This window comes from Seriola aureovittata, chromosome 9 (assembly GCF_021018895.1).
Source record: "Seriola aureovittata isolate HTS-2021-v1 ecotype China chromosome 9, ASM2101889v1, whole genome shotgun sequence".
NCBI classification, from domain to species: domain Eukaryota; kingdom Metazoa; phylum Chordata; class Actinopteri; order Carangiformes; family Carangidae; genus Seriola; species Seriola aureovittata.
Genome location: NC_079372.1, coordinates 8,030,064 through 8,048,925, shown reverse-complemented (window position 1 = coordinate 8,048,925; position 18,862 = coordinate 8,030,064). Strand labels below are relative to the sequence as shown.

General features: G+C 42.1%; 2 protein-coding genes and 1 long non-coding RNA gene across 4 annotated transcripts in view; 1 reads left to right on the top strand and 2 right to left on the bottom strand.

The window, feature by feature from the left end:
- The window catches only part of LOC130174531 (uncharacterized), a 6,518-nt gene extending 6,336 nt beyond the window's left edge, over positions 1-182 (bottom strand). The window contains exon 1 of the long non-coding RNA XR_008828602.1: positions 149-182. This is a non-coding gene — a long non-coding RNA (uncharacterized LOC130174531). The remainder of the gene's footprint in view (positions 1-148) is intronic.
- si:ch211-117c9.2 (solute carrier family 26 member 6) overlaps positions 1-4,344 on the top strand; it is a 15,742-nt gene extending 11,398 nt beyond the window's left edge. The window contains exons 11-19 of one of the 2 annotated variants that reach the window (XM_056384426.1): positions 85-180; positions 286-392; positions 521-590; positions 1,435-1,527; positions 1,677-1,787; positions 1,897-2,259; positions 2,384-2,438; positions 2,663-2,793; positions 2,918-4,344. In XM_056384426.1, coding sequence (XP_056240401.1) covers positions 85-180; positions 286-392; positions 521-590; positions 1,435-1,527; positions 1,677-1,787; positions 1,897-2,259; positions 2,384-2,438; positions 2,663-2,793; positions 2,918-2,944 — 1,053 coding nt within the window. In that variant the 3' untranslated portion in view covers positions 2,945-4,344. Of the gene's footprint in view, positions 1-84; positions 181-285; positions 393-520; positions 591-1,434; positions 1,528-1,676; positions 1,788-1,896; positions 2,260-2,383; positions 2,439-2,662; positions 2,832-2,917 lie in introns of both variants that reach the window. The other variant, XM_056384427.1, reaches the window with a different exon arrangement.
- si:ch211-117c9.5 (sodium- and chloride-dependent creatine transporter 1) lies at positions 4,345-18,862 on the bottom strand. The gene is made up of 14 exons (XM_056384428.1): positions 17,941-18,862; positions 16,098-16,400; positions 12,945-13,076; positions 12,445-12,781; positions 12,080-12,212; positions 10,612-10,746; positions 10,397-10,500; positions 7,954-8,078; positions 7,717-7,829; positions 6,610-6,750; positions 6,165-6,267; positions 5,958-6,058; positions 5,714-5,884; positions 4,345-5,492 (listed from the first exon to the last, which is right to left on the bottom strand). The coding sequence occupies exons 1-14, from the start codon at positions 17,969-17,971 to the stop codon at positions 5,364-5,366; spliced, it is 2,058 nt and encodes a 685-aa protein (XP_056240403.1). The 5' UTR covers positions 17,972-18,862; the 3' UTR covers positions 4,345-5,363.

Genomic DNA, 18,862 nt, shown 5'->3' with positions numbered 1-18,862 from the left:
GCTGTGGGTATATCTGAATACATCTGTGTGTGTGTGTGTGTGTGTGTGTGTGTGTGTGTGTGTGTGTGTGTGTGTGCTCCACAGGCTGTCTTATCTACCATAGTGTTTGTGAATCTGAAAGGAATGTTTAAGCAGTTCATGGACATACCTGAGCTGTGGAGGACCAACAAGGTTGATCTGGTACGACTAAATCCTCTTTAAGAATCATTCTGCTCAGTTAAATACTGTGTGAACCGTTCATCACTGATGACCTCATTGACTGTTAGTGTTTATGCTGCCCTCTAGCTGGTGTGGCTGGTGACATTCACAAGCACCATCCTGCTCAATCTGGACCTGGGTCTGGCCGTCTCCATTGGCTTTTCCATGCTCACGTTCATCTTCAGGACACAACTGTAACTACATATTACGACTAATTATTAATCATCGATATATATGCAAACATAATGAAAGATTGTGATGAGATGTTCCCAGAGGCGCAGGGCAGTTATTGCTGTAATTTTGTCATTTTAATACCTTTCAGACCCCGTTACGCTATCTTGGGCCACGTGTCAGGCACTGACTTGTATCTGGACACGGAGTCCTACAGGGAGGTAAGAAACTTTTAGTGATATTCATTCACAGAAAGTTAAAGGGACGGGTCACTCAAATTATAAAAATACTTCTTTTCTCACTTACCTCTTGTGTTATTTAGCCATGTAGATGTCATTAGGTTTCATTTTTTCAGTTTAAGAGTTATCGTCCTGTAAGACTTCTACTGCCACTTTATAAAATGATGGTGAATGTAACTCAGATGTCCCAGTTAATAATCTACAGAGCTCCCTGACAACAGTTTTCATTTCTCTTTAGAAAGTAATTTGATATTGCCGTTGAATTTTTTTTCTCCATGCTAGTGTCATGTCTCTAGCGACGGCAGGTTTGGTCCACACGGCTGAAAAATCTTAACAACTACTGGATGGATTGGAATGAAATTTAGTGCAGACATTCATGATCCACAAAGGGTGAATCCTAATGACTGTCATAGTGATCTCCTCACCTTTCCTCTAAGTGCACCATTGTAGTTGTAGTTTTAAGTGAAATGTCTCAACTAATAGACAGATTGTCAGATTGGTTTAGCACAGACATTCATGTCCGGTTCTGGGTGAGTTGTAATAACGCTGGTGATCCCTTAACTTTTCATCAAACTCCATCAAAATTTAAATTTGTGCTTTTGTTTATGACAAAATACCTGCTAAACTATTGACATTCCCATCAGCCTCCACTGTAATTTGGGTGAGCCGACCCTTTTAGAGGAACACTCTGTGGATATAGTAAGATCATCAGTGGTGGGAAAGCTCCATTCAGTTGAACAATACATGCGGGAGATAGAAAGTGCAAACGAGAGCAGAGCTGGGTGTGAGTTCCTGACCTCTTCTACTTCATGATGTGTCCCTGCAGGCTAAAGAGATTCCAGGAATTAAAATCTTCCGTTCCTCTACAACTATCTACTACACAAATGCTGAGATGTACTTGGAGGCCCTGCAAGAGAAGGTGTGTGTGTTTGTGTGCTGGCTTGCATTTGATTACAGGATGTAATCTCTGTCTGCCGTCTACAGCAGCCTTAATTGCTTTCATTATCTCTCCCGCTCGTCTCACTTTCTCTTTACTCTCTTTAATGTGATGCTCGGCTTTTTGTGCAGAGTGGAATTGAAATCGGGAAGCTGCTGACGGCAAAGAAGAAACGAGACGCCGAGCTGAAGCGTAAACAAGAGAAACAGAAAAAGAAAGAGAAAAAGGAGGCAAAGAAACAAGTATGATATCCTAAATGACACATTCAGAGACACCTTAAATGAAACCAGTCACTTAAAAATTTCAACTCGTAAGTTTCTAATAGTTGTTTCCACTTTTTCAACCTAAAAGAAAAAAGCAGTCAGCCACCTGTCCAATGGCACACTCTCTTTGAAGGAGTTAGAGATGAATGAGGGGAAAGTCTCTCCAGGATTGAGCGGACAGATTCAAGGGAATGGTCCAGCCTTAAGCCTGACAGAGACCTCTACAAATAGCCTCAGTAAAGGACAAGTGAACTGGGCTTACCAACATGACAAAACCATGCTGGACTCGGATTCGGACACTGGTTGCCCCGGCGATGGCAGCATCAACCAGGAATCCCGACATGGTGATGACAAGATAGGATGGGCCTGCGGATCAGGCACACACAGCATCATCTTGGACATTTCAACAACCAGCTTTGTGGACACAGTCACTGTGAATACACTGAAAAATGTAAGTGTTTTGACATCGTTAACATGTAATCGCCTGATATTTTGCTAAGCATACAGGTTCATCTTTAATTATTTTCTTAAAGAAAGAAGACAAAGACAAAGTGATGTCTATCTTTTTCTGCCAGATTTTCAGGGACTTTGAGGAGATTGATTTGGACATCTATCTAGCAGGCTGCCAAGGTGAGTGGCACTCCAGACAAAAACAGAGACAAAGTTAACGTCCTTAATGTAGAGTCAAGGCGGTGAAACTTCAGATAGTGAATGCATCAAGGTCCCAGCCTCAGCGGCGCCACATCGTTCCCTGTCCGACATGTCAGTCAAACATAAATATTTATTTCTATAATCACAAAATGCTTTTCCTCTCATGGTCTCTCATTGTCATGCATGCTTTTCTGTCTGTTTAGCCTGCGTCGTGGAGCAGCTGGAAACTGCAGGTTTCTTCTCAGAGTCCATCCCAAAAAGCCGGTTGTTTGTCACAGTTCATGATGCAGTGCTTCATATTCTCAAGAAACGGGGGCAGACAGACTTCATACTTGTACGTTCATCAATATGACTATTCATGACACTTCTAAGGTCCTCCACCTTTATTCACTTATCATTACTGGTATATATTCTGAAATTTTCCTCCATTTATCCCATAACCTTCCTCATTTTTTTAGGATGTTTCCTGCAACACCCAGATGTAACCATTAGGGGTCAGACTGTTCCAACTCTCGCCATCTTCCTCCTCCTCCTCCCTTTCTTGGGCTACTGGCTGCTCCATTGCTCACTACTGGTCGTCATTGTCTCTGAATGCACCACCTTGACATGGCGGCTGGTTGCCATGGAAATACAGGGAGCCGTTGCTGTGGCAACAGGCTTTTTATGATATCGCCTAATGAGATAGCCAGCAATACGTCATTGCAGCTCTCTCGCTCTGTGGTGAGTGTGTGAGAGACAGAGAAGGGGCGGGGGTTGAGTAGGAGAATGTAACATTGGACTAATAGGAGTCTGTATTTATAGCCTGTGTGAGAGAGCAGAGAATGACTGAAAGGTTGACTGTAAGGGGAAACTCACATATATTGAGGTGTTGCTGTAAACAGACGGAAAATGATGTGTGTGTGTATGTGTCTGTCAATCTATATCCTTGAATCAATGCAATTGGCCCTCCTGTTCCTTTAGAAAAGGAAAGCCAGACGTCTTCCATAATAAATCAATAGAATGTAAATATTTGTCATTGATATGGCCAGGCCATTCCCTCTGGGAGGGGTTCTTAGTTCTTACATTACAACCCATTTGCTCCAAAATCCTTCATCAATGAGCTGAATTGCAGATGTGGTATAATAGGTGTTATGTTTTCACAGAGCAGCAGCTTTTAAACACAGTCCCGGTGTATTTATAGTCAGTATTCACACATCTGATTCCTCTGACATCTGAAGCTCTGCTATTTTTGGGATCCAGTCGCGTGTTGCATCTATCATAACTCTCTAGCATTTGCCAAGCACTGTGTTGTAACGTATGCTACATGTTTCACATATATGTAATTGATTTGGATAGCCCACCCATTTATATTTGCTCCCCAGCCATATATATATATATTTTTTTTTTTACTTTCAGAAATGTATGTGAAAGCAATAAACATTTAGAAGGTCTGCAAGACAGATGCATTTATGTGCAATTTTGTAGATTGGAAAAATGAGTGCGGAGCTATTTTTCAGCGGACTAAGTGGGATGTCAGGGCTTCCTGACACAGTGGCTGACCACCATAAATAAATGATCTACCTGCAATATGTAAGGGGTCCTTCCATTATTAGTTTGTTGGATTAACCACTCCAATGTAAACAATGTCAAGTGTTAAAAAAAAAACACATTTCCTTGAGAGTGCCTATTGCACAACAATGTGTTCACTGACTGATAACACTTCTAGTTAGCTACTTTATAAATGTTTAACTATCAAATATCTCTTGGGAGTTTATTTTTATACAGGTAAAGGTGTAACATATTTAATGAGATTGAAGCAGGATACTTTCTGTACATATCCACAGTGTGTTTTATGAATAAAAATGAATGAGACCATGTAAATAAAGAGTCACAAAAACACATAGCATCCATCCTTATCTGGTCATTTATTGCTTCTTTCCTTTCATGGCATCAGGTCTCTTCCCCCTCCCCACAAGCCCGTCTCCTGCTCTTTGCACAGTTCAATCTAAAGTTTCTCTCCTTCTCTTAAGGTGGAAATACTGATCGTCATCCCCTCCAAATATTGTTAACACTGATTCACAGACCCTACAATACACTGGATACTTAAGTTAGTTCATAACACACAGCTGGAAGTGGTGATGCATCGTCTCTTTTTGATTATTATTATTATTTTTTTTTTACAAATGGAAGTTATTTTTGTACAGTTAATTAAGAGAATACAGTTGGCAGAAAACAATGGTCAAATGCAATGCTACATGTAAATGAAGACACCACTGCCATGGTCCAACACACACTCCTTTTTGCAAACACATGCACACACACATACACAATCTCACACTCACACACACACACACACACACACACACACACACACACACACATATACCCAGCATCCACACTCCCATTCAGACCATGGCATATCAGCAGCAGATATGAGGTCTTTCATTTTGAAAGTTTCACCAGAATATTTTGAGGTTCTGCTCACTCACAACAAAATAGCATGACATGTTGGGACTGATGAAGCTGTTGAAACCCTAACAGAGAGGCGTAGAAAGGGAAGATACTGCAACTACACTGGACACATCACACTTACAGAACAAGACGGGACGGGACAGCACAAAGGCGGGGAGCGGAAAGAGAGGGGAGAGTCAGCGAGGTAGAGTCAGAAAGCAGAGCAGAGGGAATATCAGCCTGTGATGACTGTATAGATGTTGGTGTGTTTCAGTTTTTCTCCCATCTAATCTTTGGTCCATTTGTCCAGGGCTTTTCCATAGCTTTAAAACTGTGGGGTGTGTAACTAATCTGCACTTTGCTCTTATCGGGCCAATGTGGTTTGCATGTATTTTGAGTAGTTTGTGTGTTTGTGTATTTGTGTGCTGATGTCAAGGGCGACCTTGGGTCTGTGTTCTGTTGGGCTCAGCTTTATCAGATGACACTCTCAAAGAGAAGCGTATTCTTGGTTCCTGCAGGGGGCAGCAGTTTGGCCTCACTCTCTGGGGCCAGGTACTCCAGGTGATGTCTGCCCCAGACTGGGGTGGTTAGGTGCTGCCACCGCTACATAGACAAAGACAGGGACATGATGAGCTGTTTACTGGACTCATGCTTCAGCCTTCTCTAATGAGTAATGATGAAATCAGCAAACCAAATGACGAACAGCAGAGGGAGGTCGGTATCCAAGGAGACACATTCCTACTGATTTATCGACAATTACAAACAGACACACAAGCACAAGAGAATGTGTGCAAACACGCACATTTGCACCCAGGCATACTGACCTCCCGCAAAGATCCTTTGCAGCGCAGCAGTTTGTAGAGAACAGTGACGGGGATACAGAGCATGGAGGACAGAGCCAATGCCCAGCCAAGTGCTTCACCCCACAAGGGGTATGTGTACACTGTGTTGTAGGTCAGGGGCTTGTAGTTCACCACGTGGAACAGGAACACTCCCTATTTGCACACAAATACGTCAGCTAATTTCAACTATTTGAACTTATAAAAAAACATACAGAGCAACACTTACCACACAGACAAAAGGTGTGATGTAGGACCAGCACCACTTCATGCAGGGTAGGGGCTGATAGCCGATCATACGAGCTACGTCATCCATGAAACGGTCTGCGCCTGGCGGGGATGAAATAAAAATGATGAGATAATGAATGAATGAATGAATGAATGAATTGTGCGTGGGTTGTGTTGTTTGCATTGTAATTATGCAGTGTTGTCTCACCATAGACCCATGCAATCACCACACACTCCCAGAAGGCCTGCCACAGCAGAGTGATGCCACTGGCAGAGTAGTAGTCAAACAGCTGGAAGACATACATCCCTCCCTGACAGAGCCAGAGAGAGCAGTCAACATCAAGAATATGCTGTTAATACTTTATGTGTGACCTATTTACAGCCTCGTCTCCACTGTTTAAGCTTTCATCTGAGTTCAGTCATGGCAATGGTTTCCAGAGCCCAATTAAGATTTACACAATCAAAGAATCATTAAAATAATTTGGAAACAATCTCAAACTCAGGTAAGAAACTGTGGCCTTTCATCTAGTTTCTGAATGGCGTCATATTCTGCCCCAAAGTTTGTTGTGTTATAATCTGCCTGCCTAAAAATGACTTGTTTGTGAAGAATTCAACCACATGAGGTTGGAAACTCTGGGAAATCCTCACTGTACCTCAGTGACCATGGACATGTCGATGAGGAAGCAGATGACACAGCAGATGGCCGCTACCACCTCTCGGCGCAGGGAGCCCAGGACAGATGTAGGCGGTAGCATGTCCATGATTCCCGTTATCAACCCCTCTACCCCTACAAACTGAAGAAGAGAGTGGAGAGATAGCAGAGAGGAAAAGAGAAGGGAAAAGTGAATGACAGACCAAGAGTGGACTGAAGTCTGAGTGTGTGAACATGCATGGATGTTGTGCACAGATATTTGCATTGTGACCTACTAACATACTATACTTGCAAATAACATCACTGTGTTCAATAGAGGATAATGTTGGATATAGCAAACAAAAATATCCAGGAAGAATATGTGAACTTAAAACAAGGAAATCAAAATAAATGGTTAAGAATCATACACAGAATTTCACTGTTGCTGACTCCCCACTAACCGTCCCTTTCAACCAGTCAACATACTGTATGTCAGATGCACTGAACTGCAGATGCACCTGACATAACACTGAGATTTTGCAGGTTAGCATGTCTCCTCAGACTCCGCTCCTCAGTCTCCCAACACAAGAACACTATGTGTTTCTTTGCAGAAACATATTTCAACCTCCAAAATGAGTTCAGCTGTGGAGCTATTTTTACATAATTTACTAGAAATGGCAGCACATGCATGAGCAATGTGGCTATGGCAGGAAAAAGAGGGAGATGGATGGAGAAGAAATGAGGCAGAGAATGGAAAGTGAGAGTAAATGAATGGATTGGAGAGCAGACAGACGCTCTCTGTGTGAATCAGACAGAAGCTCATTGACAAATCCCTGGGCTGTAAAACAATGGATGTAGGCACTGGCTCAAACAGACACACAACAAACAGGCTGCTAAGAAATGCAATGTTAAAACTGGACGTGATGTGTCTAGACTGTTTGTGAGAGGAAGTGAGAGGGAAAATAGAGATAGAAATGTAGATTGGCTATTATAGCTACTCTACATTAAGTGCTACAGGATCAAAAAGACAGCAAAATATAGAAACAGGTACTACCTTAAATTAGCATACAGTTCCTTTATGTTAAAGCTAAAGTGAATATATAGTATATGGTATAGATTAAAGTATTACCTGACTGTCTAAGCCCAGTATGAGCAACATGAAGAAGAAAAGAGCTGCCCAGAGCGGCGCCAGAGGCATCAGAGTCACAGCCTTGGGGTAGGCTATAAAGGCAAGGCCTGGACCTGCACATTAAGACACAGAGTGAGAAGCAAGTATCAAGGGCATACAGTATAGCTCTCACTGTCAACACTCAGCTCATTACACTGGCCTTTAGGTGGCTAAATCATGGGGAATCTGTATTCTTACCACTCTCAGCTACCTTACTGATGTCCACGCCTTGCTCTGCAGCCATGAAGCCCAGCACAGAAAACACTACAAAGCCTGCAAAGAAACTGGTTCCGCTGTTAATGATGGCCAGCACGAATGCATCCCTGCAAGGAAATATAGAGAAGAAGGAAAGAGTAATTTATATATATATATATAGAGAGAGAGAGAGAGGGAGGAAACAGAACAACAAGAATGACATTGTTAGGAAAAGATGCATTATAATATGCTGTAACATGAGGCTCACATTAGATACTCAAGACAGACACTCGCAGCCAAAGAGATGGGCTGGGATGGTAAATATGGGATCAATAGCAATTTCTCTGGAAGCTGCTGTTGTCTTTGAACTTGGCAGGAGGAGAAGAAAAACCAAAGGGAAGTCTGTTTCAAGGTCGGAGAGGGTAAAGAGTGAAAGGAAAACCCCTACTGACTAATTGCTACATACAGTATATACAGTGTATAGCTGTATAGCTAACATTATAATAATGCCTGAATTTATAAATAAATTATGTTGGAGATCTAATTCCCATTTAGGATTGAAGTCAACAACATCCCTGTTATCTGGTTTGCACAGTGAGGAATGACCTTCTGTTTATTCTGATAAGTCAAGTCTAGTTGGCAACACTAGCCAAGAATCCTTTCTGTATAAACAACAGTGGCACCAGGACAGTTATTATAACACTGTTGCAGCTGCGCTCAGGAGCAACCTTTTCTCCATCAACCTCAATAAGCTCTATCAATCTGAAGCAGTTCTTAGAGGAACACTTATGGATGTGGATAATCAAAACAAGTGAGACTGGGCGTTTCAATAAAGAAAGCAGTCCACATCAAGACCACAATTATTACACAAGACTAAAAGACTATAGCCACACTAGTGGCACTGTGAAGCTGTGATGCTCATTACCTACTAGACAACAAAGTTGCTGGATGGAGACAGCTTACTCCAGAACATTACTTCTGGTGCTGCAAAATATTACATTTTGCATCCAGGTGGTGGGAGTGCTGCTGTACACATATCACAAATGTTCATCCACTCTACAATCTACATTTCAACACATGGCTCAGCTTTCATTAGTGTGTACTTCAGCCTCAAGTGTACTTTGGTTTGCCTAAGCTTTGAGCTGAATGCTGACATTATTACACAAAAAATAGCATATTAACAACTATTGTTTTAGCATGTAACATCTTGGATTTTGGCAAGCAACATTTTAAAGTTTAGCCCGTAAAGACTAGCTAAACATGGGCTAAATGTTAACACATTAGCATGCAATGTTAGCAATAGTTTCTGCCATTATTCACATGAAGACTGCTAATATATCAAATTTCATGACAATCTATCCAATGGTTCAAGATATTTCACTCTGGACCAAAGTCTTGGTGACTGACACTGTCATCTCTAACATCTAACATCTAGCATGGATAAAAAAAGACATAAATTAAGCTAAGCAATGTGGTTTGAAAGCAAATGAACAAGACCCCAAAACTGGGTCCTGAGTCCCAAATGTACTATACATTGGTATCTGAGAGTGGTTTATATACACATCTCCCAAGATATTCCTGGGCTACTTTAAGTGTGTGTGAGAAACAGAGCTGACCTAACATACCTCAGAATCTAAACTCATCTTTCAACTTCCAATTAAGGTCAAGGCAGAGAAAAAGTAAGATGGCAGGATATTCATGAAACTCCTACTATAAGAGACATTCCAGATATTCAAGCAGCAAGTGATAAGATTTTTTTTTTTCTCAATTATCCCTACTACTGCTGTGGAGCTAACTACCTCATAAGGGTTTTAATATGTTTACATATCCCTGTCTGTTTAGGGTTAACACATTTAAGATCATCAACCTGCCTACAAAACAGAAACAGAGAGGCCAGCTGTGACTAAAAACAGACAATGGAACTCAGGTCTACAGTACACTCCCTTCTTCATTAAGGGCCTGATTGACCTTCTACTGTACCAGTTCATTTGTATAATAAAATTAAATAAATGAAAGCTTGTAGGGTTACGGATACTGTTATGATTCCTCCTGGATACGGATTCACTTCTATGTTTATCTGGGGGAAAACGACTTTACATTTGAAATGTGAATAATGTGCATTCACCAAGTCTAATGGTTGTTCTGGTGGCCAGAGAACAGCACAGTCATTACAATTCAACATTCATTCAACACAAAAATGAAATAGAACTGATCTTTTGGTCATGCCATTTTTAGTAAAGACAGACTGAGGTTGCTTTCTTTCTGAGTATGAGTAGTGAAAGAAAACCTAATTCTATTTGAAATGCTCTTTTTTTCTGGTTTGTTTGGTAGTACTCAAGTCTACAGTCACATGCAGCAGAATGCAGTCTGGCTGATAGTGTTTGTGTTGATGTTGGCCTCCTTCCAATGACAGTGGTGTCTGATTTTATGTTGTGTATAAACTCACTGGTAACAGTTGTTATGGAAGCGGTTGTAGCTGCCCAGTGCAGTCAGGGCACCCAGTCCGATGGCATAGGAGAAGAAAATCTGAGTGCCTGCATCAATCCACACCTTTCACAAAGGGAAATGTGTGAGTAATGTTTTGCAATCTTCCTGTTTCTTGAATGATGATATGACATATGTGTATTGGTACCCAAATGCAAACCTATGCAAAAGTTATACCTGTGCTTCACCAAGTTTGGACCAGTCTGGTTTCAGGTAGTAAACAATCCCATCTAAAGCTCCAGGTAAAGTGACTCCATGGGCCAGAAGAACAATCAGAACCAGGTAGGGGAAGAGAGCTGTGAAGTACACAACCTACAGAACAATGGAAAAAGACAGATGTGAAGTACATTTCTAGACACTGGAGGATTAATTTGTAGGATATACTAGGGGGTGGGGAGGTGAAGTTGAGTGCTATGCATTAACTTGTATTAAGTGAAAGTAAAAAACTCCAAAGTAAACATTTAAACCCCTCACATTACATGAAGTAAGTACATAAAAAAGATGTGGTTACATGATGAATTTAACAGGCTAGCTGGAAAAGTTTAGTGCTTATCAACATGGTCCATCAGCTATGGTCAAATGTTTCAATGCAACTGCACCTAAGTATGTTTTTATCACTTTGATTAAGCAATTACCTGCTTTGCAAATACTCAAGTCTTAAGTAGAAGCCCATTAGGTCCCTCCTGTAGTAGATGTGTAATGGGCCCTGTCATGTTACTTTGAAGAAAAGGTAGCCTGTAAATGGAAAGCCAGACAATTTGTAAACCTCCTGCAATAGCAGGGGTTTTTGGCAGACCTTTTCAGAAGGTAGTCTTTTGACAAGTTATGCTCAAAAAGCTTCCCCATGCTACCTAATAGAAGCATCAAGTCCCAGTTAAATCAGTATGGTAAGAGCAAAGTAGTGAGAAAGCACATATTTGCCTTGATCTAGGGCGAACATGGGCAGAAAAGCCCCCTTCCAGCTCTAAAACATCTACATGGTGGAAAGTTACTAATCGGCTTACAGCTGGCTGGCTGGCTCAATCTCCTTCATTATTTTTTCCCCCTTTCTCTATGAGCTGTAGCTACTCTGGAGACACAAGTATGCAAACACAGACAGCTCCATATGCTACAAAATAAGGATGCATCCATTATGTCAGTGTATCAGAGCAGACACATTTAAAATAATGAGAAGTGGACATCTTTTTTATACTACTAAATGGAAGTCACTCAGAACAATGTGTATGTAGAGTATAACATAACAGGGATCAGTGGAAGATTATAGCCTGACTGAAAAATTAAGCTGCACACGTATATACTGTAAATACACGTGAGAAAACAGGAATGAAAGCATCTACGCAACTTAGTAGACATTTAAAGAATACACGTGTGTGCTTATATTTGTGTTCATATGTGTATCAGTCTAGACACTGATCCTTTCACTATACCAAAGCTGATTTGGGGTCAAGGGGCAAAATGCTGCACTTGTTTAAATCTGTCACACGAAGCCATGCAAATAATAGTCTGCACTCCATGAACCCTGATAGTGACAAGTAGCATTTTATGTACAGTGTACATATGAAACCATAATATATGCACTCATTAACCCCAAACACTAACACGTGACATTAAGCACAATGAATTGGACAGCCAGGAAATGCTTTACCTTGCCAGTAGATTTAACTCCTTTCCACATACAGAAGTAAACAATGATCCAAGTGGCTACGAGACATAGCACCATCTCATAGCTGATGTCACCAGGCTCGTGCAGCCCACCAGACAGACGGAGCACTTTACGCCTGGGAGAGAGAACAGAGAGATGTGTCCATTAGAAAAGATGACGGGTTCCAAACACACCAATGGCATATTTGAAGACAAAGTAAAAGTGAATAACTTTAGCAGGGAGACTGCAAGTTCAATTACAGCTTGCAGGTCAAATTAGACAAAAATGTGTATAAAATGTATTTTTTTAAGACTGCTGACTCGCTGCTCTAGTCCTCCATGACAATTCCCAGTCAAGTTAAGACATACTCCCAGAACTCGATGACTGGGGAGCGCATGCCCTCAGCCTCTGCGCAGCTGGCGTTGAGGAGGAGCTGGGCTGAGGACAGGTTCAATGGGGACGTAGAGGACAGGAGGTTGGAGGGGGTGGCCACAGATGAAGGCAAAGCCAGCTGTGCAGCACTGCGGTTGTGGCAGGAGCGCCGAAAGTCCTGTGTACAGTTGGGGGTGTTCCAGGGATGTCCACAGGTGGCCCAGGGCAGCGGGTTGGTGAAGGAGTGGAAGAGAAAGTAGAGGCCCCACACCAGAATCATGATGTAGTAGGTGTTACAGAAGAACACAATCACCATTGAGGCCAAGCCCAGACCTGACAGAGAGGGAGAGAGAAAGGCAGAGGAGTTGTGCAAGGATGTCATTTGCAAATATGTGGCGATGAACAATATCAAAAAACCTTACTCAGATAAATATAAATGTGTTGTATGTGTGTCAGACACCTTAGCATGAACAGGTTATTAAATAGGGATAGGTACCTTTGAAGAGGGGTGCGATGTTCCAGGCAGAGACCCCTCCTTGCTTCATGAACTGTCCCAGTGCAATTTCCAGGAAAAAGACTGGGATGCCCCCGATGAAGACAATCAGCAAGTAGGGGATCAGGAAAACCCCTGGAACACACAACACACAGAATCATCACTTAGTACCTAAGTAACAGGCAGCCAGATACATTGTCTCATTGTGGGAAATACCTAAGTACCCAATGTAACTCAAAAACAATGATTACCTCTGTTCCAAAGGGAAGCATTGGTGAGGTTTGGATACTTAATTGGAAACATATTACTGCAGTGTCTGAGTGATTTATGGTCCTTTTAATGGCATAATAATGCCTATAGCTAATAATGGTATCAAATCAATAAATTCCTTGTTATGACAGTTAACTACATCACATTGTGGCTTCTTTCACTTCAAACATCAATTGTTTCAGAAAGATGTAATGGAGAGAAAACATACCATTATTACCATACCATATTTCAGTAAAGTTTACCTGACATTTATGAGACTTCATTGTCAAGTACCAATAAAGGTGTATTTGTCGAACAAGTGTTTTTTTTGTGTGTATGTATGTTAATAATATGCTAATAATGTTTTTTTTGCTCTTCTTGTTTGTTTGTTTGTTAGTGAGGTGACATGCAACAACAAAGGCTGTTGCAATTACATGGTCACACACTTAATTAAATCCCTGACATCCACAACACCCCACAGTAAAGTTATATGAATTTGAAAATATGAAGAAATCATATCAACATTTTTATTTTTTGGTTGGTAACTGATCACTGAATGTTGATCTTGTCTTCAGGTTTTATGTCTGCGACAGAGAGGACGAAGGATTTGAAAGTGCTAAACATACACCAATTTGTCAATTACCCTTTATATACAGAGTGGGATCCAAAAGTCTGAGACCACATTCCCACATGGTCTCACCCCCCAGTGTATAAATCTTGGAAAATGAAAGGAGACAGACAGAGAATGCCAGTGTTTCCTATAAATAATCTCCTTTTGGACTCTCATGCTGTAGCAGAAGCTTGCTGTGATCAGGAATAGACAGTAGAAAAACACATGAAAAAAGGCGGCATGAGACTTTTAATTCACAAAATTAAATTGCACCGATTTGGTATGAATAACAATATAACTGTGTGATGCCACCACAGTGCGCAGATGGGAGGGAGTCACATGACCAGCAGTGACGCAGAGCAGAGAGAGGCTGAGAAGAAAGGAGGGAAAGATGGATAGATCACAGGAAAGGGACGCAGAGAAACTGGGACAACGCTGTGGTAGAGGAGGTACAACAAATACAAAAAATTGCACATCAAGGCATTGGCCTTGTTGTCTCTGCAGCTGTGCTATTGATTGACAATTTGTGCCTCATTCAGTCCATCATTCTTTATGTCATTCTCAGAGAGCTGAGGGCTGTAGCCTTATAAGGAAACATTCGTGAGCAAGAGTCTAAGAGAGAAAGGGGTGGGAGATCAAGAGAGACACAGAGAGAGTGAGCGAGAGAATGAAAGGGAGAGAGATGCAATAGGAGGCGTGAATGGAATGACTGTAGAAAATTCTTGTGCTGACATACCCCAATATATTGGCCAAATCATTGAGGAACTGAATCCTTAATAGGCTTAAGTAAATCCTCTCTAATCATAACTAGACCAGACACATCAGGCCTAGCAGCTGAGTTACAAATAAATAAATAAATGAATACATTTCCTCGCATTTACAGTACACTTATCTATCTACTTTCTCCAATGGAGCCTGTCCTTGATTCAGTAACAAAAAGGTCAGACTCAGAGCCCCAGCCCTTATCAGATACAGTTGTTGTGTTACAAGGTGTACCCTGGGTTGGTCAAGGACGTAAAATGAAGTACTGTAGCGTACGTGGCTGTGCTGACACTGAGGGGAGGAGAGGACGGGTACAGTCACAGGACAGTTATTGTGTGACATATCCATATGCCTCCTTATCAGGAGCAGAGCGGGAGAGAGCACCTTTGTATGCTACATGGGTGCTGGGCAGGAGCACAGGGGGTGGACTGTGTGAGGCAGGCCATTGTTATATGATACCAGAAGGTGGGTATCAGAGCCATGGGTCACAAGACACACACACACATGAGGGAGAGGGAGGGCTGGACTAAGAAACACCCAAATACACACACAGAGTCGCCCATTCAGTTTCATTCTTACTAAACACCTCATAAAAAAATAGAAAACTGGGTAGGGCAGAGATAAGACAAGTCAAGGCTGAGAGCTGCATTCAGGGCAGGTTACTATTGGACAAGCTGGCACAGATATAATAGGAGAGGATACAGGAAAAGACATAAAACCTGCCAAATAAACTCATATACCGGTGAGAGAGCAGCAGGACTACTGTGGGGCTACTGGTACTAAGTCCGTCTGTTAAGCAACGGGTGGCTATAACAAATAAAATGAAACCACGTGGGTGGGCACAGCTTTTCAGCTACGTGCTCCCAGCCACGCAAGCCCTGCTTTGTCTACCTACTTCGTCTGTTACAGTATTATGCCTGTACCATTCTGCTTTTCACTGTTGTCCCACCAACTGTCAGGAGTATCTGAGTTTATCTAAACTCTTACAAACTGTCTATAGTAAAATACCAGGAAGACTCTTCAATTAGGGGAACTACTTTTTCCCCTGAAGATTTTCTACAATGCATTTCTTTGTGTTGTATTCTAATACCAAGGTAATGGTAGCTCTAAACCTTTTAATTTGTATCCATTTGTTCACTCTGCACAGACAATACTAGATCTCCCAATATGTAGGAAACTGAATCATTAAGTTTAGAGACACTATCATTGGCTTGATTTCAAACAACGGTGATGGATCATACAGGGAGGAAGCTAAGGACCATGCACACTGGTGTGCCCATGCACAAAAGAAACTTAATGCAAAATAAACACACAATTCATTGTAGCTGAAAATCCCAAGGAGTCTATGAAATGTGCTTGCACATTCCCATTTTGTACTCATTTGTAGTTTTTTTTGTTGTTGAAAATATCAGGCTTGAATATCAATCAGACCTGCTTTTCTAAAATTGATCAATGGGTCATTTTAAGTGCAACTTCTCATATGTTTATAGTAACACAGATAACTATATTAATTACACAGTGCTCCTGAAGCTCACCTCCTCCATTCTTGTAGCAGAGATAAGGGAACCGCCACACATTGCCCAAGCCAACAGCAAAACCCACGCAGGACATGATGAAGTCCATCTGTCTGGTCCAGGTTTCTCTCTCCACCACTGGTACTGCTACAGCCCCATTTCCAGTCCCGGCTGCAGCCCCGTCCTGGGTCAGCGGTGGGCCAGCTCCTCCACCCTCACCACACCCTGGGCCCCCTCCAGGCACAGGCACCAGGGGGCGGGCTGACCCCCCTCCCTCCTCCTCGGACAGGGTCCCTGCCTCCAACTGGGGGAGACTGATTTCACCTGGACAGGAAAAGATGTACAAGGGCCAGATGAGATAGAAGAAGAGATTGCGAGAGGAAGTAAAGAGACAAGAAGAAGGACAAATGGATGCAGATAAGACAGCAATAATCAGTATGTCTGAACAACTAATAAAATATCTACACTCTTATCAGAGAGGACAGCAGACAATATTTTAACAACAGTCATATCTAAAATATTCACATTCACAACTTCACATCACACGTCAGCACTGGAGACTGATGAACACAGCCTCCTGGGCCAGACTTGCTATGAATGGAAGAGAGAGTGTGGTGCATATTCTGGTGAAACACCGGACACAAACAAAGAAATGAAAACATAGACACTGACTGACTGAAGATTAATAAAACAGTAGTAGGGGACAGTACAGCATCAGTACAACCTTTGCCAGTTTTTACAAACCTCCACTAAGCCATAACACAGCGGAAATATATCTCACTGTATACATTCACTGGATTTTTGTGTGTATAGTGCTCTAATACAATTATCATTTTTCGGCAAAAATCATGTTGCTGTTGTACTGCCATCACTGAGCCCTCCTCCGACATTCATTCTCTCTGTCTCTGTCTCACAGACAGAGTGATTAGTGTGCTGCGGTACAGCATAGCAGAGAGCTGGGTCTAGGTATATCTCAAGCTCCTCTGTCACTTACACAGCTTTCTGCTGTGTCTATTTCGCCTACACACCACTGAATAGATGCACGCACATGCTCTAACGCAAATAAACGCAATGTGTCACTTCATTATTGCCATTCCATGATATCAGTGTCAGCCGCTCAGTGCTGGATGCAAAGCAAAGCAGCTGAATCCAGATCAGAGCAGTTTGAGGGGGCGTGTGAACAGAGGAGGGGATCAGAGTGGGGAAGGTAAGGGATGTCAGCGTCTATGGAGCAACTTAATGAGAAGGATACCTGTAAGTTCAAGATCATTTGTATGAGGGATAGTTACACACTGTACGTGATAATTTAATGTGTATCAAAATAGACCACTTGATAGGTTAAGACAATAAAGACAAAATCTATTGTTCTTGGACATGAATGGGTTCTATGTCAAGAATACAACTCCAATTACTCACGTCAGAGGGAAACATGCTGGAGTATGTATGAGTCATCTAATTTTGTAAGCAGGATAAACCATAGAAAGCTAAATGATGATGCTCTCATGACACTGACGTAAAAACCTGACAATGATTTATTAAAGGAATAAATACCTTCTATATTCGTCAGGAGTGACACGTGTTCGGCACCACATTTAGCTTTGAAATGACTTCTAAGCTCTGGTGTAAAGTGTGTATTTAGATATCCTTAGGCGTATTTATGATGTGATGAGAAATATAGACTGAGGCAGGTTAAGTGCAGCTGGTGTGGGGCTGCTGCTCTTCTCCCCGAAGAATAATGTCCAAGCATTGAGTGAGGCACGGCTGCTCTAATTCATCAGCATGTGGTTATGTTTCAGCTAGTGGTTGAATCATATGGTAAATAATAAGCCATTATTAAGCAGTGGCGGTCATTCAGCATACTCACCTTGGCTGTTCTCTTCCAACTCAGGTGACATATTGTTGGGTAGCGGCAGAAAAATGTTTTTTATTTTTATTTTTATTTTTTTAAAAAGCAAGCTGGCTGTTGGTTTAGCCAGAGGCTGCTGAAGTTTAATAAATGTGCCTGGCTAACAAGGCACCCGGCGGGCTCAGAGAGCAGCGAGACACAGAGACGTAGCCACAGTAACAGCTATGCAGTGCTCCAGTTGTCTGTTTGGTTTTCCGAGTTTGTTATTTCGCCTTCTTGAAATAAAAAAAATCGCAGTTTTTGTGATTATCACACGATGGAAACCCTCAGCTCAGCCAAGAGATGGAAATTTTCACAAAGCGCCGCGGTCAGTTCAGCCGTTGACAGAGGAGATTCAAAAGCAGTCGACGAAGCACTTGAAGGTAAGCCTGAAGAATCTCATGGATAACAGTTAAATGAAAATGATACTGCGCCTTAGGGTGAAGATATTTTTTTTCTTTAAACAGCCCAGTCAGAAGTCCATGAACCTGTACGTGATGCCGCGGTTCGACAGACGAAGAATGTGATCTGCTGCTCCACGGTCCGTTAGCTGTGACGGACGCTCCCCCCGCCTCCTCCCGCTGCCGGCTGACGTGATTGGCTGAGGCCGGCTCAGTGCGGTGCGCACAGCATCAGCAGCACCACTCAGTCAAAATGAGAGGAGTCACAACAAGGATGGGTTTATTTCACTTGCATACGTCCTTGACCTGAAATCACACAAATAACTGCAGATAAAAGCCCAAAGCGGCGTCTGATGGCGTTTTGCTCTGCTTATTTGGTCTATATTTCGAGGACTGTAGGAAGGGCTCTCAACTTGGGTTCTAGGACTAGTGCTTTCACAGGCATGGCTGGATTAAGCTCCTAGAGATCCCCAGGGCAAAAACATTTGCTCTTGTGCCCC

What these genes read in the sequence shown, in the direction of transcription:
- si:ch211-117c9.5 (XM_056384428.1), bottom strand. Translation starts at nt 17,971, where the DNA reads ATGTCACCTGAGTTGGAAGAGAACAGCCAAG. An exon ending in CCAAACTTGGTGAAGCACAG is followed by an intron (nt 10,501 to 10,611) that starts GTATAACTTTTG and finishes CCTTTGTGAAAG; the next exon opens with GTGTGGATTGATGCAGGCAC. An exon ending in GCAAAGGATCTTTGCGGGAG is followed by an intron (nt 5,493 to 5,713) that starts GTCAGTATGCCT and finishes TTGTCTATGTAG; the next exon opens with CGGTGGCAGCACCTAACCAC.